Raw genomic sequence first — 23,195 nt, forward strand, 5'->3', positions numbered from 1 at the left:
AGAGAAAGATGAAGATCATTTAAATATATATGACATATCATCACTACATCACACCTTTTCAAGCATATATCATACCTTTGTGAAGAATGAAACTGACACATATGATATCTCCTCCTCAAAGGTAAATGTCACTTTCACCTTTGCAATTACATGAAATGATACTTGAGTTTTTGACACAGAAATGATATAACACTCATTATTAAGCAAATAATCACTGTTGATGAAGGTAATGGGCAAACTATTAAAGCTGGGGGTAGCTTCTGCAACGGGAACCACTATAAGCGAAGAAACCAATATCAATTATAGGCAGGCTCGTAGCCAGGGGGGGGGGGGGGGGCGGTCGCCCCCCCAAAAAAAAAGAAGGGAAAAAAGAGAGGAGAAAAGGAAAAGCGAAGGGAGGAAAGGGAAGAAAGGTAGATTTGTGGGTTTTTCTTTTTATTCTTTATTTTTTCTCAAAAGATAATCTCCTTCACTCTTGCTCTAAATTTATATAATATGAATTTTGCTTCCGCGCTGCGCGGGGTTAAATGACAATATTGCAGTTCTCCTTTGTTTTCCTCACCCTTTCTCTAACCCTGTTTTTCCATGTGTTTCTTGCCAGTTCAAGTTCAAATGTATACATGAGGGCATTAGGCCGAAGTGTATGAAGTTATCTGGGTTTTTTTTCTTTCAAATTGATCGCGCAACTTCGGGTCGGCTCTGGGCGGGTAAAATCTTTATATCAATTTCTGCCGTCACCTCCATATAGACAACTTCTCCCGCTTTTCAGCTCATTACTAAACAACCATAATTTGGGGGCAAACAAGTTCCTAATTTAAAAAGAGGAAGGTATAAAATTAGTGTCGTATTAAATATATTTTTTTAAATCAAATTCTATTAAACTTCATGTCATTTTCCTGCACATTCATCTCCTGACCTATTTTGCGCCCTTGAATTTGAAATTTTGAATGACACTTGAGTTTCTTTATCATTCAAAATGAAGCGCTTTAAGATAAGTCAAAGAAATTATACATCATCCTTTTTTATATAATTTCAAGAAATCACAGAAGTTTCAACTTTTTGCGCGGTATTTTCCTTGTAATGAAGTTCAATAATCTTAGAAAATCAATTGAATTATAGCCGATGGGTAGGCTATAGAGATATCTGCATTTGATGAAACGTCTACCCTTTGAAATTTCAGAGTTTTGAATTGCTCTGCGCGGGGATAAATATCTTCCTCCCGGCATATACCCTTCTTTTCCTCTGTTTTGAAAGTTAAAGATATGCACTGTCGCTAAATTGTTTGTAATCAAATCTGATCTTTCCAAGGGAAGCATTCAATATGATTTAGAGAATACCCTTTTCTCGGGACCATTTTCTTTGCAAAAAATGATAAAAAGCTTTTGCTTCCGCGCTTCTCGCGGGGTAATTTTTATCTTAATTTTCTAAATTTTATCCCTTTTTTGTGCGTTCACAATCACTTTTGAAAACAATGTTCAAAATCACAATATAGTCAACTGAATTGGAGCTGATATAGGTACTAGAGACAAGAGAGACGGCTCCTTTTTATTTTAATTTATGATACACCGAAAGCTTCGCGCGGGAGGGGGAAACTCCCCCTCCCTGCACCGCGCGCTCTGTAAGTGTTGGCACGCTTTGCGTGCATTTACCGCCCCCTCCAAAATGAAATCCTGCCTACGCGGTTGATTATAGGCCTACCTCTCTATATGAAGAATGTTGATTTTTTAAAATCAAGGTTTCCTTTGAAAAAAAACCCATTGAGACTATTATGATTGTTTAAAAAAAATGCATTGAGACGATTATATTTGTTTTAATGCTAACGCATATGTAAACTATGCACAAGCATACAACATCTTGCTCCAGCAAGATTTATTGTGACCTCACAAAAGAATTTTACCATTGCAACAATTCAGGGGCAATGCAATTTTATTTTGCGCAAAGTTTTAATGCTATCGCGTATGTACACTGCGCGCACTGATCTATATATTGCACGATCGCCACTGCAGGTGATGGAGAAAGGTGGACCAAAAAAAATTGAGTAGCAGCAGTGACCTCTTCATTTCGTGCGTACTCAAACTAATTCATAACGTGTTGTGACCCTATTGGCTAAAAAAGATCAGCGAAACAAAAAAGATCCATCACTGTTACCAATCTTTAAGCAAGATTCTTATTATATGAAATATAATTAAATGATATTAAAAAAAAGGTGTTCAAACTATGGATATCAGCATAACAGCTCAATTGAAATATGAAAATTAATATTTTTCATTTTGGAACCAGGTGGAACAAGCCTACAAAATGATCAGGACAACATAATCACCACATGATTTTGAAAGTGTCTTTACATCAGAAAATGAACATCCTTACTTTGTTTTTATTTCCTTCACTAAGCTGGGCAATTACCAATTTACCTGCCAAAGTAAACTCAACAAATTTCCTAAACATTTACAAACAGGAACATGATACTTAACATCCCATAGCTTGAAGTCATAAAAATAAATCCTGTTTTACAAAGAGGATTATGGCTCTTCTCAACACATCAACAGAGACTAATCATGTCTTTATATCAAAGATGTGGTTTGACATGTGCATGATAGGTACGGATGTATGAATAAATGACTTCTCAAACCATGGCCATATAGAACATAAAAGAGAAGATTCATTTGTAGGTAAATGGTAATATAATATTACAAGATGAATAACTAAAAGGCATAATGACTAATTTGATCACTCTTAATGCAGCTTTAAATTACTGAAATGAGGAGGTAGACAAAAGATGCAAGGACATAAGTTGAAGAGAGTATGTAAAATAACAAACATATCAAGGAGAGGTAGAATTGCATAAATGAAGAATGGATAATACAAAACAATAAGATTAAAAGGAGATGCTGCCCTATTTATTGGCAAAATATCTGTTCAGGCCTTCGACATCAAAAACTTATACCATCCATTTACCTTGGTTAAAAATCTTATTATGTAAGAAACCTTTTATTTATAATGAGGAAATCGATCAGAGAATATAGATCAACACCCCCCCCCCCATTATCAGTGGAGTAATGAGGGAAAATCTTTGAGGGGGCTGAGTTTGGATAAAATTCAAGAATTAGCAAATTTGTATGTCTAATCTATTGTCTTGTTACAGATAGGTCTATAACTGACCACATATCAATGGAATCTCAATCATGATGAAGTTTTATAATACTGTGGACATTCATTTACAACAAGTAATATAGTTTAGGGCCATTCTTGGTCACATGAGTGACCAAAATTAAGACAAATCTTGATTTCAATTTGTTATTAATCTAAAAATTTTAGAGATTTAGTAATTCAAAGGTTATATATCACTAACATGTTTAGTCAGCTATCATTTGGACATATTATTTGCCGTCTCTAATATGCAGGTTAAAGGTCAGAGTTCAAAAGAAGTGGGTCAAACGTGTGTGTGACTTCACACAGAAGCATGATTTTGAAAGTTTAATTTCATTTTGAAATTCCTGTGAATTTCAAAAAGAAATTCAACTCTCAAAATCATCATAATTAGTTATCAATCTCTGAAATTTTTAGATTCATAATTAATTAAAGTCCAGATTTGTCATAATTTCGGTCACACAAGTGACCAAGAATGGCCCTATAGTGAAATGTTTGGGGTCGACCTATAGCCCTAGCCTGCCACCCACCAGTATGTCAGCGCCCATGAGGTACATCAAGATAAAAAGTAAAGTGAATTTACATACCTGATGATGATCCATCTCTGATCTCCAGATAGTCATAGCTACAATATGCTGTACCCCCCTCAACAGAAAACGTTCTAAAACCTAGACGTATCACTTTGTGTCTACCAACCACAATCTTGAAGACACAGTTAAGATTATCAAGGTAGTTTCCTGGGTATTTTGGTGATATGATGGTACCCCTTGGACCAAAGAATGTCCTTGAGCATCCTGGTGAAATATATATATATAAAAAGAATTATTAGAATTATCTTAACGGTAAATTATAATAATCTTTGAAAAATCTTCACACCTGTCTTGCATAGCCCACGAACGTATTGTTCCCTTTAATTGCAACTACAGTGACTTGTACTTTTGAATAATGAGATGAAGAAAAGTTTTTAAGTATTTCTATTTCATTTATTTATTCATCTATTGATTATTTACATATTTATTTCACTATTATCATGATCATCATTTATTTTTTGAGGGGGAGTCTATAGCACTTATACTAGAAGCAGAGCTTAAATAGTGAGTCTATATTGTATCCTTGATTTTTTTATAGCAAGATAGTGATTCTCATTGAATTAAATTCCTGCATGAAGGATGAGTGAAGATGACAAAGAATCAGGGACAGTCCCTACATCCTATTAATGCATACATAATAAACAATAATATATGAACATGTATACCTTCAAAGTCTGATTCCATTCTTGTTTTGTTTTTTACTATGATGGTAGTATTTGATAAAATTATTAGGTCACTCCATTCAAAAGGATTTTAGACATTTCAAACAACTTTCTCCTCAGAACTATTCCTATGGACGTTTCTGAAGTTTTTAACAAGCAATAACTCATTTTTACGAGTATAAATTCCCATAATATGAATTAAATCTTGTTGATTAATATCAGAAAATTGTTTTTCAAAGCAACCCTAGAGTGTATCACAATATTGCCTTATAAAGTGTAAGAGGAGCATAATCAGAAGCCCTTATTTCCCTTACTTAACGTCACTATTAAAGGACAAGTCCACCCCCCAAAAAGTATATTTGAATAAAAAGAGGAAAATCCAGCAAGCATAACACTGAAAATTTCATCAAAATCGGATGTAAAATAAGAAAGTTATGACATTTTAAAGTTTGGCTTAATTTCACAAAACAGTGATATGCACATCCTGGTCGGTATGCAAATGAGGAGACTGATGACATCATTCACTCACTATCTATTTTGTACTTTATTATATGAAATATTCTAATTTTCTCCTCATTGTCAGGTGAAACAATGATTAATTCCTCCCTGAACATGTGGAATTAGCATTGTTTAATAATATATGGTTCAGTCAGGTTGGTCCTTATTGTCAATCTGTAAAAAAAAGTATATAATATATAATTCAAATTATTCAACAACAAAAAAGTGAGTGAGGGACATCATCGAATGTCTCATTTCCATATCACTGAGTTTTGCAAATCACTGTTTTGTTAAAATTAAGCGAAACTTTAGAATGTCATAACTTTCTTAATTTACATCCGAATTTTGATGAAATTTTCAGCGTTATGCTAGTTTGATTTATCTTTATTAATTCAAATCAACATTTTTCTGGAGTGGACTTGACCTGATAATTTGCTACAATGGAAGCTGTATATTAGATAAAATTATTACTATTTCAAGAGCAATACAATATAATGCTAGCTTTCTTGTGGACTGCAGGTCAATTCACATAGTTTAGCAGTTCGGTTAATATTGGTGACTACAGTTTTAACAAAAATTCAGCACATTTTTCCAAATGATATCAATTAAGATGGTGATCTAGGTGAGAGTTAGATCAAAATAAGTTTTATTTATAAGTGTACTTTAAAGAGAGGAAGAATAAAGCCATGTTTTGACACGCTTAGAGGTCGTTGACAATGGTAATTTTCTACTCTATTAAACATGCAAGAAGTATGACAAGCACATTGTTCAAAGAATTGTTTACATTCCAATCCAATGACTGCTGCACGCAATCTTTAACCACAAATCATTCTGCTTTTAGTACAAAAGGTTATTTTCTACTTTCGCAATGTCCATCCATCAATATTGAATATTGAAGAATGACAAGATAAATTTATAAACTGCAGTCATTACATTTTCAACAGTCATTACAATTTCAAAAATAGAACTTGGTATTATACATTAACACATCTCTAAAATTCACATAGTCAGTCATGACAAAGTTATTCAAAAGTATCTGGAAACAATGAACAGTGAAGGATAAAATATCAAAGATAACAGCATCTAGATATGATACTAGTCTAATATAAATTTATAAACTCTCTTTTAAAGCATCTAAATGATATACCTATTTTTAGTATTATATAAAGTTATAAACTCTTTTACTTAACAACTGTACCCCCAATAAATCATTTAGCTTTGAATCTAGCTTCAGATAGACATCATGTATTTGAAGTTACCATAATAAAGCTTCTTGCAGTATTTCAGCTCAAAGATCCAAGATTACACAATCCATTAGAATTCTATTCATGAGGTGCCAAATCAAGAGCAAACAGTTTCCTTCAAAAGTGCTTTGCTTTCATACAGCTTCACAAGAAACCACATGATACCCACACCAATAAACAACAAGAAGTTCATTGAACCCTCTTACTTTTAGTTAGTTTGGGGTTGACTGACAGATGGTGATTCCATTCAAATCTAATCAGCCAAAAAATCTTGACATTATAACAATAAGAGATGAATCATTTGTTATTTGGAGAGAAATTCTTAAAATCAAATAAAAAATAATCTCAAATATTGTTAGCTGGACAATGGAAAGTCGTACAATATTTCCTAGTTATTGGGACAGAGCTACTAGTTATCTTGTGTTTGTTTGAGAAAGGGAAAGAGCAGGAAGGAAGAAAGGAAACAAGTCAAAAGGCTAGAGTATAATGATTTCCTATGATTTGGGATATATAATGGTTACTTCAATTCATAAATATCAAACCCGCAGCCAATTAACTAAGAAATAAAACATCCTTCAACTTTATTGACCTCATTAAAAAAAATATTTGGAATTGCCTTCATGGACCAAATCAACTACCTCATTTGTGTAATACAATAATTTGTGTAAGAATACCTGTGCTGTAATTGGCACTGAATCCTAGTCTCTCTATAGATGAATCTGTGATGAACCTCACAAAGAGCATTTGAGATGTTGAAGTGATGGTTTGTGGTTTACTTGTTCCACAGTATTTACCAAGTAAAACATCTCTTGCACTTTCACCATCATATACCTCCACATAGTCATAACTGGAAAGAAATAAGCAAAAAATGACATATAATGATAATAAAGAGTTTATGCAATTAATAATATATCTTTCTCAATTCAATCTGTGATTATCAGAAAATTCAAACACACTATTCTTAATATTAATTTTTTTTTGTGTAAAAAAAAAGAAACTTGATTATCGAAAACCTGTTTTTATAAAAACCTATTAAACATACCATATAACTATTTATATTTGTTTCTTCATAAAAACACAGGTTCAACAAGATGTATAGTCCATGAACTTTGTTTTTATTTTTGATATAAAAACAAGTGCCTATTTTCTTCACACTGAACAGATGTAAAAGACCTCTAAATCACGTCATCAAATGAATGTTAAGTATCTTAACAAGTTTAAACCTGTGGGCATGTAGAGGGTCAATTACATCTCAAATTGAGTGCTCTATTTCAGGACGTTGGGGTTAAAAGCAGATGTAACTCATACAATCTCCATGCATCTAGATGGACCCGGATTCCACAGGTTCATAATCCACACTGACAAGTGAACTAGAAGTGAACTTCACCACCACTACCGATGGTATTCCACAACAATTGTAGCTAGCCCCGGAACCAGCTCTTCTCATTTCATATCCTGCCTCACCAGACTCCATGTGGTCTACCCATTACTATTGTGATGAAAAATAGAAATACTCAGCTGAACTTTAAATCACAGCTATTAATTGATGCTGCAGGAATGCACATCTTTGCGTGTTACTAAAACTTGTGGGGACAGAAGTGGTGGTGGCATCTCAGCTTGACGGCCCTATCATAACACTATTTAAAGATATAATTCCTGATATCAATGATGATGTAGCTCTGTACGTGGTAAGCCTAATAATCAGGTTTTTCAAAGTATACACTGTGGTGATACATTGTTCATAATGTAAGACATCTGTTTACAGATTTATTTATAACACAATGGTACAGCACAACTTTCTTTAACCCCCCCCCCCCCGAAAACCTCTGGTTATTTGAGGAGCCCTTCATCTATTAGTATGCATACAATCTGATATGGAATGATAATCGGTCAGATAAGTATTGAAAACTACTGTTAAGATGATGGTTTCTTTTAAAATCAAATGATTTATATGAGTTTGACCAACAGAAGAAGTATGGTTTAAAGAAGAAAACAATGGAAAACATTGAAGTATACACTACATATTTGATTGGTATATTTTTATTGGTATATTGCCTGTACATATTTTTTATAAGTCTTTACTATTCCCATGATGTGGAAAGCCTCTAAAAGAATTTTCACCCTCTTTTTCATGGAAGGGGTGGTGGGCTTACTTTCCAGTTTGGTGTTTTTGTGATCAATGAAGGGAAATTGAGCATGAACTATCTGGGACAGAGAAAGCCCTTTTAAATCACCAAATTAGACACATTTAAACAAGGAAGTAAACACTTTTACAAGAACCACAAGTTTATTGGTCATTTCCAATAAAATTTCAATTACTTATCATATAATATCTTAAAGCTTGCTTGATAATATAATACTGTCAGTGGCATCCATAGATAAACAAAACTTGTTACTTACAATATGTATATTTTATTCTTATTAACCCTAGAACAAGATATATCATAGCTAGAGATAAAGAGGAGCACCCCAATTATTATTTTAAAAACAATTTTTATACTGAAAGGAATGAAATGATGTATCATTCCAGCTTCTACCATATCATTACCCTAACCTAACACACAAAAAAAGATCATTCATAAAAAAATGAAGAAAAAGATGAATTTGTGTGATGAGATGACAGATAATGTCACATCTATTCAAACATAAGGTCTTTATAAATCCTGCCTTTTCTCAAGAGTTTTCTTTGAACATTTCTTGACAGTACAAGGAATAAAAATTGCCTTTTTTTTATATGTTATGTGATGCATTAACATACAATGGTCAATATATCCCCTCTCTAAATTCTGTTTTCACTTTAAATTAAAATAGAATTCTAAATTTAACTTTGAAATTGCATTAAAATTTATTTATTTAGATTTATTTCTAGAGATAAACTTTGAAAGTGTTCTCATCAAGGGCCACAATGCACAACGTTTCCAACCCCTTAAATGTCTGGTTGAAAGAAAGGGCTATGCCACCAGTCAATGAATGCCAAGGCTATGTAATGGTCCTTTCCTTCCTATCTCTTTAGATCTTGGCACCTCTCCTTTTCACAGATCAAGAGAAAGGAATTTATCAATTTCTGAGCTTTCTCTAGACATGGCAGCCAAGGAGGCAAACCATCTTAAACTGATTACATCTAAGATTTCCCAAGGTGATTTGGGAGATACAATAAAGAAGAGAAAAATTGCATAAATGTCAAGAAAGCTCTCTCTATGCACAACATGGCTTCAATTTAACAAAGTTTGAAGTTCTGAATTAAGATAATACTAGAAAAATGTTTTGTGGTATATGTCTTTGATCACAGTTCATGAAAATATTCAACACACTTAGGTGCATTAACCTGTTGATGTTTGAATGTTCATTCCTGCACACTCAGCACTGACTCTCACAGATAACATTCGGACAAATGTTCAGCAGGCTAGAGTATCAATAGGATAATCTGATCTAGTTAGTATTACTGTACATGTACATGTACATTAGCATTCATGAAAGGACTCGTGACCGGACAGTTTACCTGACAAATCCTGTTTTATTTGACAGTTTTATAGTAGCAGTGCTTCTCATCCTATCAATAACAAGGAAAGTTGTCAGATCCAACAACCTGTTGGACAAGAATGTTGATGAAACGCTCCCCAGATAAACATGTTGTCAGCCATAGTAAAGTATATAACATAATCTTCAGAATAATGGAATACTGTCCAGGCTCATGAACTTGGCCCATATCTTCCAAGTAAGTTTATATCATCCTTGGACCTCAAATTCCCTTCTCAATTTATTTTCCCACTGCACTTTTATTGATCTGACAAGAATAGGACATCTTCAATATCCTAAAGGATAGCCAGTGATCAAACCTCTCAGACATTCATACCCCGTCTTAACAGACATTTTTCTGACTGCCCTTCCCCGATAAAAGCAGGGCGAAGGAAATCCCCCCTTTCTGTTAAGACGCTCCTACTGGGAGAAAAGCAGGACAGTGTCGGGAAGGATTTTTCCAAATTTCGGCCTGCTCAGACCAGGGTGGAAGCGAGGTAGAAAAACAACTCTACCCCGCTAACGCCCGGACGCATGTTCTGTTAAGACGCTATCAGGGTGCAGTCTGGCTGAAAAGCTCTCCCCCTCCCATTCCTTTCTCCTTTTCTCTATTTTTTCTCTCTCTCTCCCTCTTCATTTCTCTTCTCTTTTTCTTTCCCTCTCTTAAGCATGTTTCTTATTTTCTCTCTATTCTCTGTAACATCTGGAGATATTTTCCTTTATGTTTGTATATTGAGGAACACACTATTAAAAGACCAAAGTATGTATCTTGGAGTTGATGTTTATATGATGTATCTTGGAGTTGATGTTTATATGATCTGTTGGAATACACAGTATATTTCATGGTGGCTAGCGGTCGGATCTGATCCCGCTAGTGGTGACATTAGACTGTGATGATGCCCTACGGAAATGTGAAATGATAGGGAAGGAACTTTGCGATGTCTGTGCGATGTCTGCCTGAGCCGTCGCTGTAGTCCCACATATACGGATCGCGGTGAGTTTTCACTGTACTTACAGCCTCATTCTCTGTGCTTGCAGCTTAGTGAATTTGTGCAGCTGTGTGTGACCGGTGAACTAAAACGTCAATATGAATGACTCCGTCGTGCCAAAATTGTCCTGGGAAGATGAAGATCTCCCAGGAGCCATTCAAATATTCAAACAGCAGTGTGAATTGTACTTCTCCGTGAAAAATGTCAGAGAGGAGAAACAGGTGGATCACATTCTGCTTTTCATGGGCACCCCTGGCCTCCGCATGTATAATTCATGGGACTTAGCAGAAAGAGACAGGAAGAACATCGCAGTTGTGTGGAATCGGTTTGAAAAGCAGCTTAAACCAAAGTCCAATTTCAGAGTCGCCCGCCTATACTTACAGAGATTTCGCCAGCAAGAGAGTGAAACTGCTGATAGTTTTGTGTCCAGACTGAAACTACATGCACAGACTTGCCAATTTCGCGATGACAGAGAGTTCGCTGACAGAGTCGTTGAACAATTCATTGCTGGCACGCGCCACACAGAGCTCCAAAAGCAGTTACTGGGGCAAGATGAACTGAATATTCAGCAGTGCTTGGACTACGCAAGAACTCATGAAGCTTCTATCTCGCACATGCAACAACTCGCAGGTGTGCATTCGCAGTTGTCCCCAGCAGTCCACGTAATCCAACACAAACGAGATTGCAGGAACTGTGGGAGGAGCCATTCTTTCTCGTCACGTGAATCTTGTCCAGCGTATAATACGACATGCAACAGCTGTGGTAAGAAGAACCACTGGTCAAAGATGTGCCGATCAAAGCAAGGTGTGCAAGCATCTCGTGGTCGACAACAGCGTGATTCAAGCGGTCGTGATCGCGAACGTCGACAACAGACACGGTCCATCTCGCATAAGCGTGGGAAGCAGAGGAGTTCTTCTCGCAATACACGGACAGCTACTCGTGATGTGCACTACACTGATGCGCACACACCGCCTGCCAAGGATGACACAGGTAGTGAGAGTTTTGACCAGCTGTCATTAAATGCTATCTTCACTTCGCTTGATGCGATTTCTGACCAAAGTGATGACGAAGCATTTACACGCATACAGATCCGTCAAGATGAACAAGAACGTATTATAAACCTCCTTGTTAAGGTTGACACCGGCTCGCAGGTGAACACGATACCTCTACGCGTATACCGCCGCATGTTTCCCTCAAATCTTGATGCCGATGGTTTTCCCCGAAAAGGCCATCTAAAGGATACCAGCTGTGTCCTGACAGTATACAATGAAACGGCGATTAAACATTATGGAACAGTCACATTACCCTGTCGTCATGGTAACACTGGGTGGATTAATGCTGACTTCCACGTTTGTGACACCAGCAGACCAGCAATTCTCGGTTTACGCACATCAAAAGCGCTTCAACTGGTGGCCCTCACTTTCTCCATAGATTCGCGAAGTGTACAAGACAACACACAGCGTGACCCCATCCGCTCGGTAGCTGACCTGAAGTCGCAATACCCGCAACAGTTTGACGCGATCGGTGATTTCGCTGGAGAGTACCACATTGTACTAAATGATGGCGCCCATCCTGTGGTGCATGCTCCCCGTAAGTGCTCAATCCATATCCGCGACGAGCTGAAAGCTGCACTCGATGACATGGAAAAACAAGGTGTCATTCGCCGAGTCACTGAGCCCACCGACTGGGTCAGCAGTCTAGCCATCTCGCGCAAGGCAAACGGTCAGCTACGCATATGCTTGGACCCAAAGGACTTGAACAGTGCAATCAAACGGTGTCACCACACTACACCTACCGTCCAGGAAATTACGCACAAGCTCACAGGAGCCACGGTGTTCAGCAAACTGGACGCAAAACATGGGTATTGGTCAGTGCATTTGGATGCAGAAAGCCAACTGCTGACCACGTTCAACAGCCCGTTTGGAAGGTATAGCTACAAGCGTATGCCATTTGGCCTAGTGATGAGCCAAGATGTGTTCCAGCACCGAATGGACCAGATCCTAGAGCAGTGCACTGGCGTCATCGGGATCGCAGATGACATTGTCGTGTTCGGGGACTCACAGCAGTCACATGATAGAAATCTGCACGCCTTGATGGAGGTTGCAGCTAAGTCAGGTCTGAAATTCAACAGCAATAAGTGCTCCATCAATCAGGAACGAGTCGTTTTCTTTGGCATGGTCTATGACAAACATGGTGTCCATCCGGATCCAGCAAAGGTCCAGGCAGTGAGATCTATGCCAACTCCACGTGACAAGACACAACTCCAGGAATTTTTGGGGATGGCTACCTACCTGAGCCCGTTCATCCCCAATCTCTCTAGCCGTACAGCAGATCTTCGTGAGCTTCTTCGGCAAGACAATGAGTTCGTTTGGTCTGAGAATCATCAGCGAGCTATGGATGACATACGCGATCAGATCTGTGAGAGTGCTACCCTACGTTACTTTGACCCCAACAAGGAGAGCATTGTACAGGTAGACGCATCATCTCGCGGATTAGGAGCTACACTTCTCCAAGATGGAGAACCCATCGCGTTTGCATCAAAAGCGCTGAGTGATGCTGAGACCCGATATGCCAACATTGAACGTGAAATGCTCGCGGTCGTCTTCGGATGTGAGCGGTTTCATATGTATGTCTTTGGTAAGCATTTCACAGTCGAATCCGATCATAAACCGTTGCAAATGATCCACCAGAAGCCGCTTACCTCAGCGCCACCGCGTTTACAGCGTATGTTACTACGCCTCCAGCAGTACGATTTTAACTTAATCTACCGCCCAGGGAAGGAAGTCCCAATTGCTGATAGTCTGTCGCGGTCTCCAGGAAATGACAACACGCATATCGCACTCGACATGCAAATCAACCACATCCAGTTCACAGAGCAACGAATCGCAGATGTTAAGCGAGAAACCGACACGGATTCAACACTATCGCAGTTGAAATGTATCATAGGCCAAGGATGGCCAGAGCGTATGAAGGACCTTCCATCTCAGCTCAGACCGTATTGGTCATTCCGTGATGAGCTGTCAGTTGAAGATGGAATCATCATGAAAGGTCCCCGTGTTGTAGTGCCAAAGTCAATGCATGAGTATGTGTTAGGAAAGTTGCATGAAGGCCATCAGGGTTCTACGAAAACGAAGCTACGTGCACGCGATTGTGTATATTGGTTGAATATCAATAGCAATATCGAGAGTGTCGTAAACCAGTGCGCGACATGCCAAAAGCACCAGAGATCACAGCCTAAGGAGGAGCTACTCCCTCACGAGCTTCCAACACGACCTTGGCAGATTTTAGGCACAGATCTGTTCCATTTCGAAGGTCGCGAGTACCTGATCATAGCAGATTATTACTCAAAGTTCCCATTAGTTCGCAGAATGCCCGTCGAGTGTACAAGCAAAGCTGTCATTGAAGCTACGCAACAAATCTTCTCTGAGCATGGCATACCCGAGAAGGTTGTAAGTGACAATGGTCCGCATTTCGCCTCCTCAGCATACAAGGAATTCGCTAGCAATTGGAATTTCGCGCACGTCACATCGTCGCCACATTTTCCTCAGTCGAATGGATTCGTTGAGCGAGCAATACAGACCATCAAGCGTACATTAGCGAAAGCGACATCGTGCAAGCAGAATATCAACATGGCCCTTCTCTGTTTACGCACAACCCCAATCGACAGCGAATTGCCTAGTCCAGCAGAGCTTCTTTGTGGTAGGAAGTTCAAAAGCAACCTGCCCCTAGTGATACACAACACATCATCGCGCAAGGAGCAACATTACCAGCGTCTACAACAGCGACAAGATCAACAGAAAGCGTATCACGATCGATCTGCACACAATCTGCAGCCGTTGAGACCCTCACAACGCGTTATGGTCCAAGATGCACGCACGCATTTGTGGATTCCGGGACAAGTTGAAGAATGTTGTGATGAGCCTCGTTCGTATACAGTCGTTACCTCCAATGGTCGTGAGCTACGTCGCAATCGACAACAAATTCGCGATCTTGAGCCAGCTAAGAAACGCGTAACTTTTGATGAAACCCCCCACTACGCTAGCACTCCTGAAACGCGGCAACGCGAACAGACACATGAACAGCAGTCACGTGATACTAGACCACGTGATCCCAAAGTTGTAGAGAACAAACACCAGCAAATGACCAGGTCTGGAAGACTAATCAGACCCCCAGACAGGTTTACCATGTAAATTTGCATATTCGATACACAGTGATGTTCATGTGTTGGTTTTTATTCATGTTCAAATGTCCTTTGATATTACTATGTTCATGTACACTATATGTGATTCAAGATGCAGTGTTAAGTTGCAAAATGTGGAATCCGTGTAATAACATTTAAAATGTTACACGTTATACATTCTTTTTTTTAATGTCTTTGTGTACTCTGAAACAAAGGTGACCATTCTCAATTGTGAAGATGTTATTTTTTTTTCATAAATAGAGAATAAGTACTTCTCAGTCAGAGTGTTGTGTATGCATTCCTTTTAAATAGTTGCCAAAAAAAAAAAAAAAAAATTAGACATGTGTGAAGAATTGATATAGTTGTGTTTTTTTACCTAAGGGACAGATGTTGTACATGTATGTGTTTAAGTTGTTTGACACTTTAATGTTACCAGAATAACCATGTGAAAAGCATGACATGTTATTATTCAGTTTTAGATACTGAAGGTACAAAAAAAAAAAAAAAAAAATCTTTAACCAGTGCACATACCAAATATCCCATCTTTGCAGTAAAGTTATGAAGAAAACAGTGTTTGAACCATTTTACACAAGTTAGTACCGACTGAGTGAAATATGATAATAGAAGTGTATAACAACAGTTGCTTATTATACAGGACATAAATAATGTGAAGTCAGTTATGCAAATTACACATAGATATCTGTTCAGTTTTATTACAACCATAGTAATGATATGGTAAAAATCAATTCATATGGATGTTTAATTGCCTGATGGTGCACACAAGGATATATATAAATTAGAAAGGTTATCTCACTCTTATTCTTAAAAAAAAGGGGGATGTAACATCTGGAGATATTTTCCTTTATGTTTGTATATTGAGGAACACACTATTAAAAGACCAAAGTATGTATCTTGGAGTTGATGTTTATATGATGTATCTTGGAGTTGATGTTTATATGATCTGTTGGAATACACAGTATATTTCATTCTCTTCCTTTTCTCTCCTCTCTCATTTCTCTTTATCTTTTTACCCCTCTTTTCTCTCCTATCTCCTTTCCCTTTTCTCCCCTTTTTTTTTATCTTTCCTTTTTTAAAAATTCATATCTCCCTCTCCCTTAATTCCTTTCCTTTCCTCTCTTTTCTTCCCTTCCTTTTCACCCCCTTTTCTATTCCCTTCTCCTTTTCTTTCCCTTTGTTTTGTCCTCTCTTCTTTCTCTTTCTCTCTCCTCTTTCTTTTCTCTCCCTCTCCTTTGCAATTTATTCTATCTCTCCCTTTCTCTTCTCTTTTTCTCACTCTCTCTTATCTTCCTTTCTTTTCCCTCCCCCTTTCATGTCTTTATTCTCATTTTCTCTTTTTCCTTCCTTTTCTTTTCCATCTTCCTTTTCCTTCTCTCTTTCTTTATCCCCCTTTCCCTCTCCCCTTCCTTTCTTTTCCTTCATTTTTTCTTTTTTCCTCTTTCCTTCCCCCCTCTCCTCTTCTTTCTTTTACTTTTCCCCTTATCCTTCCTTTAGTTCTCCTTCTGTCTCTCTCTTTTTTCGTGGGGGGGGGGGGCATTCATTACCATGGAAACTTTACCAGGGTAGGATTTTTAAGTGAGTGTCTGTTAAGACGAGCAAGGAGGCTACGACCTGTGGTTTTATCTCCTCATTGAAGAATTTCATCCCCCTTATTCTACCCGCCCTCTACAGGGCACTGTCTATTAAAACAGGGCTTCAGACTCTCTGATGGGAGAGATGGAAAGAGATTGAATAACATTTTGAAGGGGAAGATTGAGCAGTAGGAAAAGAATGGAGGATAGAGAGAGAGGGGGGTGTCTAGAAAGAAGGGAAGGTAATAAAAGAAGCAAAGCAAGAAAGAGAGGAGTGAACAAAGAGAGAAGAAAAGAAAAGGAAGAGGATGGGAAGGGAATGAGGAGGGAGTGGTGAGAACCAAAGGAAGACAGGGTGGAACAAAAACACTGTTAGCACCCATCTGACACCCATTATGTTTCCAGGGCACCCAAGAAACATGAGCCCACAACAATCCAAGAAAAGGAGATGAAAAAAAGATGCACACAAGTCATGTGCTATGGTGTATTATCAGAACCAGATGGTTCACTAATGAGCTTTTGATGGTGATGTTGATGAGTATAGGATGGAATGAGAAAAGAAATCACTCAAGACTATTGCAAACCATTACAAGGCAGCTCAGCTATCAATGGTGAAGATAACCATAGTGACAGGGAAGGTGATAATGAGAATGTTTTTCTCTCATGAAATAGACCATTGCAGGGGTGATACCCCCATTCTCATTCTACCATCTTTTTCTTATACTACTGAATCATCTATTCAACCAAATTCCTTTAAATCTACCCAAACCAATCTTAATATAAAATTGATAATGCTTCAACAATAAAAAAAAACCCTCTGCAAAATTGTCATAAATAAGGGATGATGCTCACATTCCAAGTCATACCTATTTCACTATCTTACTGTGCTTATTTTTAGCATGTAAGTCCCCAAAAATGCACAGTAGATTTGAAATGGAAATGTTCACTAAATTTAGTTCTCTTAGAAACCTCAAGATAATGAAACCCTTCCCATTACAATTACAAGACCATCACATATATGTAAGGGAAAGAAATGTTTAAAGGATACCCTGTTACACGTAAAGTTAATACACCATCCCGCCTGGACCATGAGTAATTGACGTCGAGAGCAGAAAGCAATAGCTTAGAATTTATTGATGAAGCAAACACACATTAATGGCTGGTCTAGACTGAATATTGAATTAAAAAGCTTTTAAAAAATCTCATACAATCACATTATCAGACTGCTATCTATTAGAGTGACTCAGTGTTACCATCTTAGTGCACAGTAGTACTAAGCAGAGCATCATAACAGTATTTCTTGTTTCATAACATCTATAGTGTCCATATTAAATGTCATCATTTTGAGCTTTTTAATAATTTGACCCATATTCCATACTTTTGAAATTCAAATTTAGTTCCAAATTGGAATCTATATATATATAAAACTTATTACACATGCAATGATAAAGAAATTATTTTAAAGTTACATTCATTGGTCCTCGGACTACAAATCTTCCTTTAATTATGATCTCATCTTTGTTATGACGGCACGTCTAACTTGCGTCATCTTGAGGAAATGTTGTCACTCTATTTACTTATCATGTTCATGGTACTCTAAATATAAAGTAATCTAAGGATGCCCAGATCCAATTAGCAGCATACTGGAAGTGTTTAGTGATCAATCAATTGAAGATTCATCCTCAGCCTGACGTCAATATGAGATCTGTCTGATAGCTCTTTAAGTGCTTGAGATGTTTGTGGTTTATCTTCAATCTCATTAGAACAAAATATTTCCCAGTCTAAAATTTCACCTTTAGAGATGTCCATCTTACACAAATCAATCGTTTACTTTCTTTACTGCAGTGAAACCGTCTCTCCTCTTTGACAAGTTCATATAAACTGAACACAACTTTGATTCATTTTTGGAGCCTTGCATCAATTCCATATTACATCAGACTAATGAATTATTACAATAAAAAATTTAGATTCTTTATCATGCAGATATCGTTTGAGATCAATTTCTTAAAAATAAATGTTCAATCTTTCCCTTTAACAAGTTTATTTTATCTGTTTAGGCCCCTATATATACAAACCTCAAACAGAAACATGATGATGATATCAGAAATTATGCTGGATTATGGAAATAGTCTTTTAATCTACACATTGCTTTCTTTTAAAAATCTTCAATTTTACTAATTTCCCTTCTTTTGACCTCTAAATGTGAAACAGTACAATGACCATCTATCTCAGGCCCTCATCAAGAAGCGCTATGATAGGTCATTTCTTGCATGAAATATGACCTTATTACCAGTTCTGATCTTACTGAAGAAAGTCACTTTGGATCTCGGTGTGTATCAATTCTCTTCTCCCATCATTTGATGTGTCATTTATCATCTTCATCCCATCTCATATTCCCTCATCACTTCCCTCCCTGTATTTCTGAAACTGCATCAACCTTCCTCAATCTTTTTCGTTAGCAAAGTTGCTATCTATCTGCAGGTCTTCCTGCTACTTGCCACCGACATGTTCATACCATAACTGTAATTTGTTAACTTAAAAAAAAAAAGCTTCCAGGATAAGAAACAAGACCTAAATAGGTAGAAGACATGGTTGTTCCTCTAATGGTGTTTTTTGTATGCAAAATTTGTCCTTCAAAGTTTCATGAAATTCATTATCTTTAAACTTTCCATTAATGATTCTTAAATTTTCAAGAATTCCTTTTTAATAAATTACATTGAGTAACAACTGCTACTAAATAAATGTTACTTTATAGCAGATATTGTAGAAAAGTAAATTTCATTAATCTTGTTTAAAAACAAATGCTTTAATCATACCAACATTGCATTTAATCATTTTTAGCCCAAGATCTAGTACCATATTAATGTTTCATGTATTTATTATTTAGGTTAAATGCTTTGAACGGAATAACAGCTTATCTGTCTGTATATTTTACCAACATAAAAAAGGGGATAGTTTTTATTGTATCAAGTACTTACTAGCATCCTGGACTTTCTTCCAACTCAAATGCTTCAAAAGTTAAAGTCACATGACCATTATCCTCGGATATAAGTGTCCATTCACAGCTGATGTCACTGGGGTATTTGCCAGGAAAGTTTGGTGATTTGATAATACCTCTACCTGCATATAATCTAGAGCCACATCTCAGGGCTGAGGCAGAGATGTGGTGAATGAGGTAGCATGATCTGAAAGCGAAATAAAAAAGGGGGAATAGGAAAAAGTAATTAATTAAAATGAAGAATCAAAACCATAGTCACAAAGTTTTATCTGCCTTAAACGGCTGGGGCAGAGATATGAACATAGCAACAATGAAGCAATGAATTTGAAACTTTTCATTTATTTCATTTTATTATTTTCATATTTCACAAGTCATGCTGGATGGATTCTCACTTTATCACTTCTTCAAGAAAGAAAAAAGAAATAGAACAAATAGAGAAAAACAAAAACAAAATTTACTATGAAAATCAAGAACAAACTGGAACAAAAAGAACTCAATGATGCAACTTCTTTTAATTTTGTAAAGGTACAGCATGCCACCGGCAGTGGTCTTGATATGCACGTATCTTGCAATGGAAGTTTAGAGAAGTCCCTTTAATTTGAGACAGTGATCTGGTTCAAAGCCAAGGTAAAGGATGCTTGGGGAACAAGTGGTTTATACTATGCTACAAAGGATCTCAAATTCACTTTGAACACACAAATTGCATAAAAAGTCAATTTCCTTCAAAAATTATAAAATTAGAGGGGTTCTTAGTCATGAAGTTTACACAGAGGTGAGAGTTAGGTTATTTTTTCTGGTATGTTTCTTCTACTTTTATAAATACATATGTTCCTTATTTCAAAGAGAAATTGTCAATTCACCGTGTCCATGAAGTGACAAAGAACCATATATTTCTTGTATGATTGAATGTGACGGCTTAATAAAAAATGAACTTTCAAATCTCCTATGATGATTGTTTCATTGAAAGAAATAGTTCATCTAACACAAAGAAAAGATTTCAAAACAACCTGTGACAAATTTTATGTTAGAGAAATATCAAAGTAATCCGTAATTCATTCAGATTTAAAAGCGAATTGAATTACACAAACAATTTTGATGTTAAATAGATGCTCATAGTGAATCATATCATAGCAGCACTTGTTCAGTCACTATGAAGGTTATATAAAGGACACTCAGAGAATAACAGGATACCAAAACGTGTGACAATAGCTTTTCTTCTTTATATCTTTCTTGAATTTCTGATCTCACAAACAAATTTATATGATCATCAACTGACAATTGCCACCCATTTTCAGATCTTCCCATTTTCAGATCTTCACTTTTTCCACAGCTTCCAGATAGAATATCTAATGGGATCAATAGGGCCGTCTGCACCATCCCGAGTTTTCAAATTAGCGTGCTATTTCTGATCCGACAAATTATCCCGATCTGATCAATCTCGAGATTATTTGCAATGGAGATGCAATTATCGCGCTAGTTCGTAGGATTAATCTCGAGATTGCAATCCCAAGTCAACTTGGTATTATTTGCAAAATAGCGCGCTATTTTACGAATTATCGCGCTAATTCGTAGGTGCAGATGCACTCGTGATTATTTATTCACAGCGTCAGACCATAATGCATCGATGCCTCGCTCGAGCAGGAATCGCTCTTCTTGCGATAGTGGAGACGGGGTTTCTTGAATCTCGAGATTAATCGCGAAGAGGGCCGATCAGGCTAAAATCTCGAGATTGAGCAAACTCGGGATGGTGCAGCACCGCCTATTGAGTTAATCTAAAGCTATGATGAAATCCTGAACCATTTCCATCACTCAACATGTTTACACTACAAGAACTGAAGGAAAATAAAAGTTGTAAAAGTATATGTAAAAATGGATAACACAGCCAAACGGACTGGAGGAAGACTTAATCATTCACCTCATGTTATTAAGTACCGTATGATATGTTATATATAAATCTTTCTATATGATTGGTCAAGGTAAATAAAAATTCATGTTATTGGTATCCCAAGTATGTACCAAATGAGAGCAAGTTGCACTATGTACTTCAGGGAATAATTTTCCTGGTATCGTATTGCAATTTGCTCCACGTTTTTGAAAAACTGCTATGCATAAAGTCTAGCATATTTTTACATAGGACTGTACATTACTTAGTTGAGAGCTTTTCTCTTATGACCAAAAATGCTATTCAAATTTGTAAAAAAACTTATTCCCTGTACTTTCTTGGATAAAAGTTTGGTAGGTTTTGTTCACTGTAATAAGCCTGCATTACAAAGCATTTATATAATGATGCATCATAAATTATTGCAATGCGATGCAAGAAAAACTATTATGCTGATCTATTTTTTCATCTGAAAGGCACTGGGAGACAGTCTGAAGAGTATGTTGCTATTGTCTTCTTGGCACAGAAATTGAGAATGACACAACTGACATTAGCAAACAGATGTGAAAGAGAACGAAAAAAGATATAATTCTAAAATTAGCTCCACGGCAAAAAGTAGTGGGAGATATGCCAGCATTTTTAAACTAAAAATCATTTTTCCAGAACTGCACAGATTAACTTGCTTTCCTGCACCATGGACCTGGTAGGTACATGTATATGCCTGCCCTGAAGAATAAAGTGAAGTAAGACACATCTTCTTTGATAACATTGCAGGAGAGACTTCATGTGAAACAAAATATCTATGACTGTTGAAAAACAAATATATTTCAATTTCCCCATCAAATGCTTCAATTTTTTCTTCTAAAATGCATGTTTCACAGAGGAACCTCTACAGTGAATATAAATTATTAAAACACTGATTGGTGCAATAGTTACATATGTGGACCTTCCAGGTTAATTAGGTCTTGTTTTATAAATTTCTTGCCTCAGTTTTTCTTGAATTTGAAATTCATACACAGCTGAAGTATAATCAGCCTTCCATAAAAAAAAAAACACTGAATAAAAAACAGGAACAGTATTAAAACCAAAGACTTCCATACAGCAGTACAACAACAAGGGAGATAATAATAATGAATAAATGAATTAAGAACTACATGTACTTGAAAGATTTTAATCAATACCTAAAACATGAAGCAAATTGGCACTATTAAAAAGGAGACAAAACTACCTAAAATTAGTTGAACCCCCCCAAAAAAAAAGAAGAAAAAAAGTGGAATGCCTCTGACAGTCTCGTCTACATTATGCAATTCAATATAGTGTTGACTCTGAAAACAGTAAGATGAATCATTTTTCACAAAAACACAAAAAATACTGTTCATTTGATAATAAGAATAGTAAGTTCAATGACCATAAATGACATTTTATATTGATCATGTTACTTGAAACTCTCACAAAATAATAAATGAAACTTAATTACCCTTATGTCCAAGTTTTATTAGAAAGATCAATCTAAGTTTTATAAATTATAATATTTCAAAACTCTGTCTGCTATGGAGGAGAGACACCCCCCTTATAGTCCAGGATAGAAGAGGCATAACCTTGTTTTTTCATATATACAATATTTTTTCATGGTTTCTTGTCAATTCGAGGGTGCTGATTACGAATCTGAATGATGCCACTTGTGTAACCTTGAGCATTTTCCGCAAATTGGCAAAATCCAATATGGCCGCCAAAATATGCAAATTACCCATGAAAATCATAAAATTGCCAGCAGACTGGCTACAAAATGTATGTAATTGTGTTGCAGGAGTGAAATAATCTCTGAAAAAACAATTTTTGAAAAAAATATTTATTTTCTTCATATTCAAAATGGCCGCCATATACCCTATTATGTACAATGTGA

General features: G+C 36.6%; 1 protein-coding gene across 1 annotated transcript in view; it reads right to left on the reverse strand.

Annotated features, from left to right (window-relative positions):
- Window positions 1-23,195, reverse strand: part of LOC129256843 (fibrillin-3-like) — a 98,003-nt gene that overhangs the window by 27,304 nt on the left and 47,504 nt on the right. Inside the window, exons 3-5 of the mRNA XM_064097530.1 lie at window positions 19,394-19,600; window positions 6,816-6,988; window positions 3,735-3,941 (exon numbers count right to left, since the gene is read on the reverse strand). Coding sequence (XP_063953600.1) covers window positions 3,735-3,941; window positions 6,816-6,988; window positions 19,394-19,600 — 587 coding nt within the window. The remainder of the gene's footprint in view (window positions 1-3,734; window positions 3,942-6,815; window positions 6,989-19,393; window positions 19,601-23,195) is intronic.

The sequence above is a fragment of the Lytechinus pictus genome, chromosome 3, assembly GCF_037042905.1.
Source record: "Lytechinus pictus isolate F3 Inbred chromosome 3, Lp3.0, whole genome shotgun sequence".
Taxonomy (NCBI): Eukaryota; Metazoa; Echinodermata; class Echinoidea; order Temnopleuroida; family Toxopneustidae; genus Lytechinus; species Lytechinus pictus.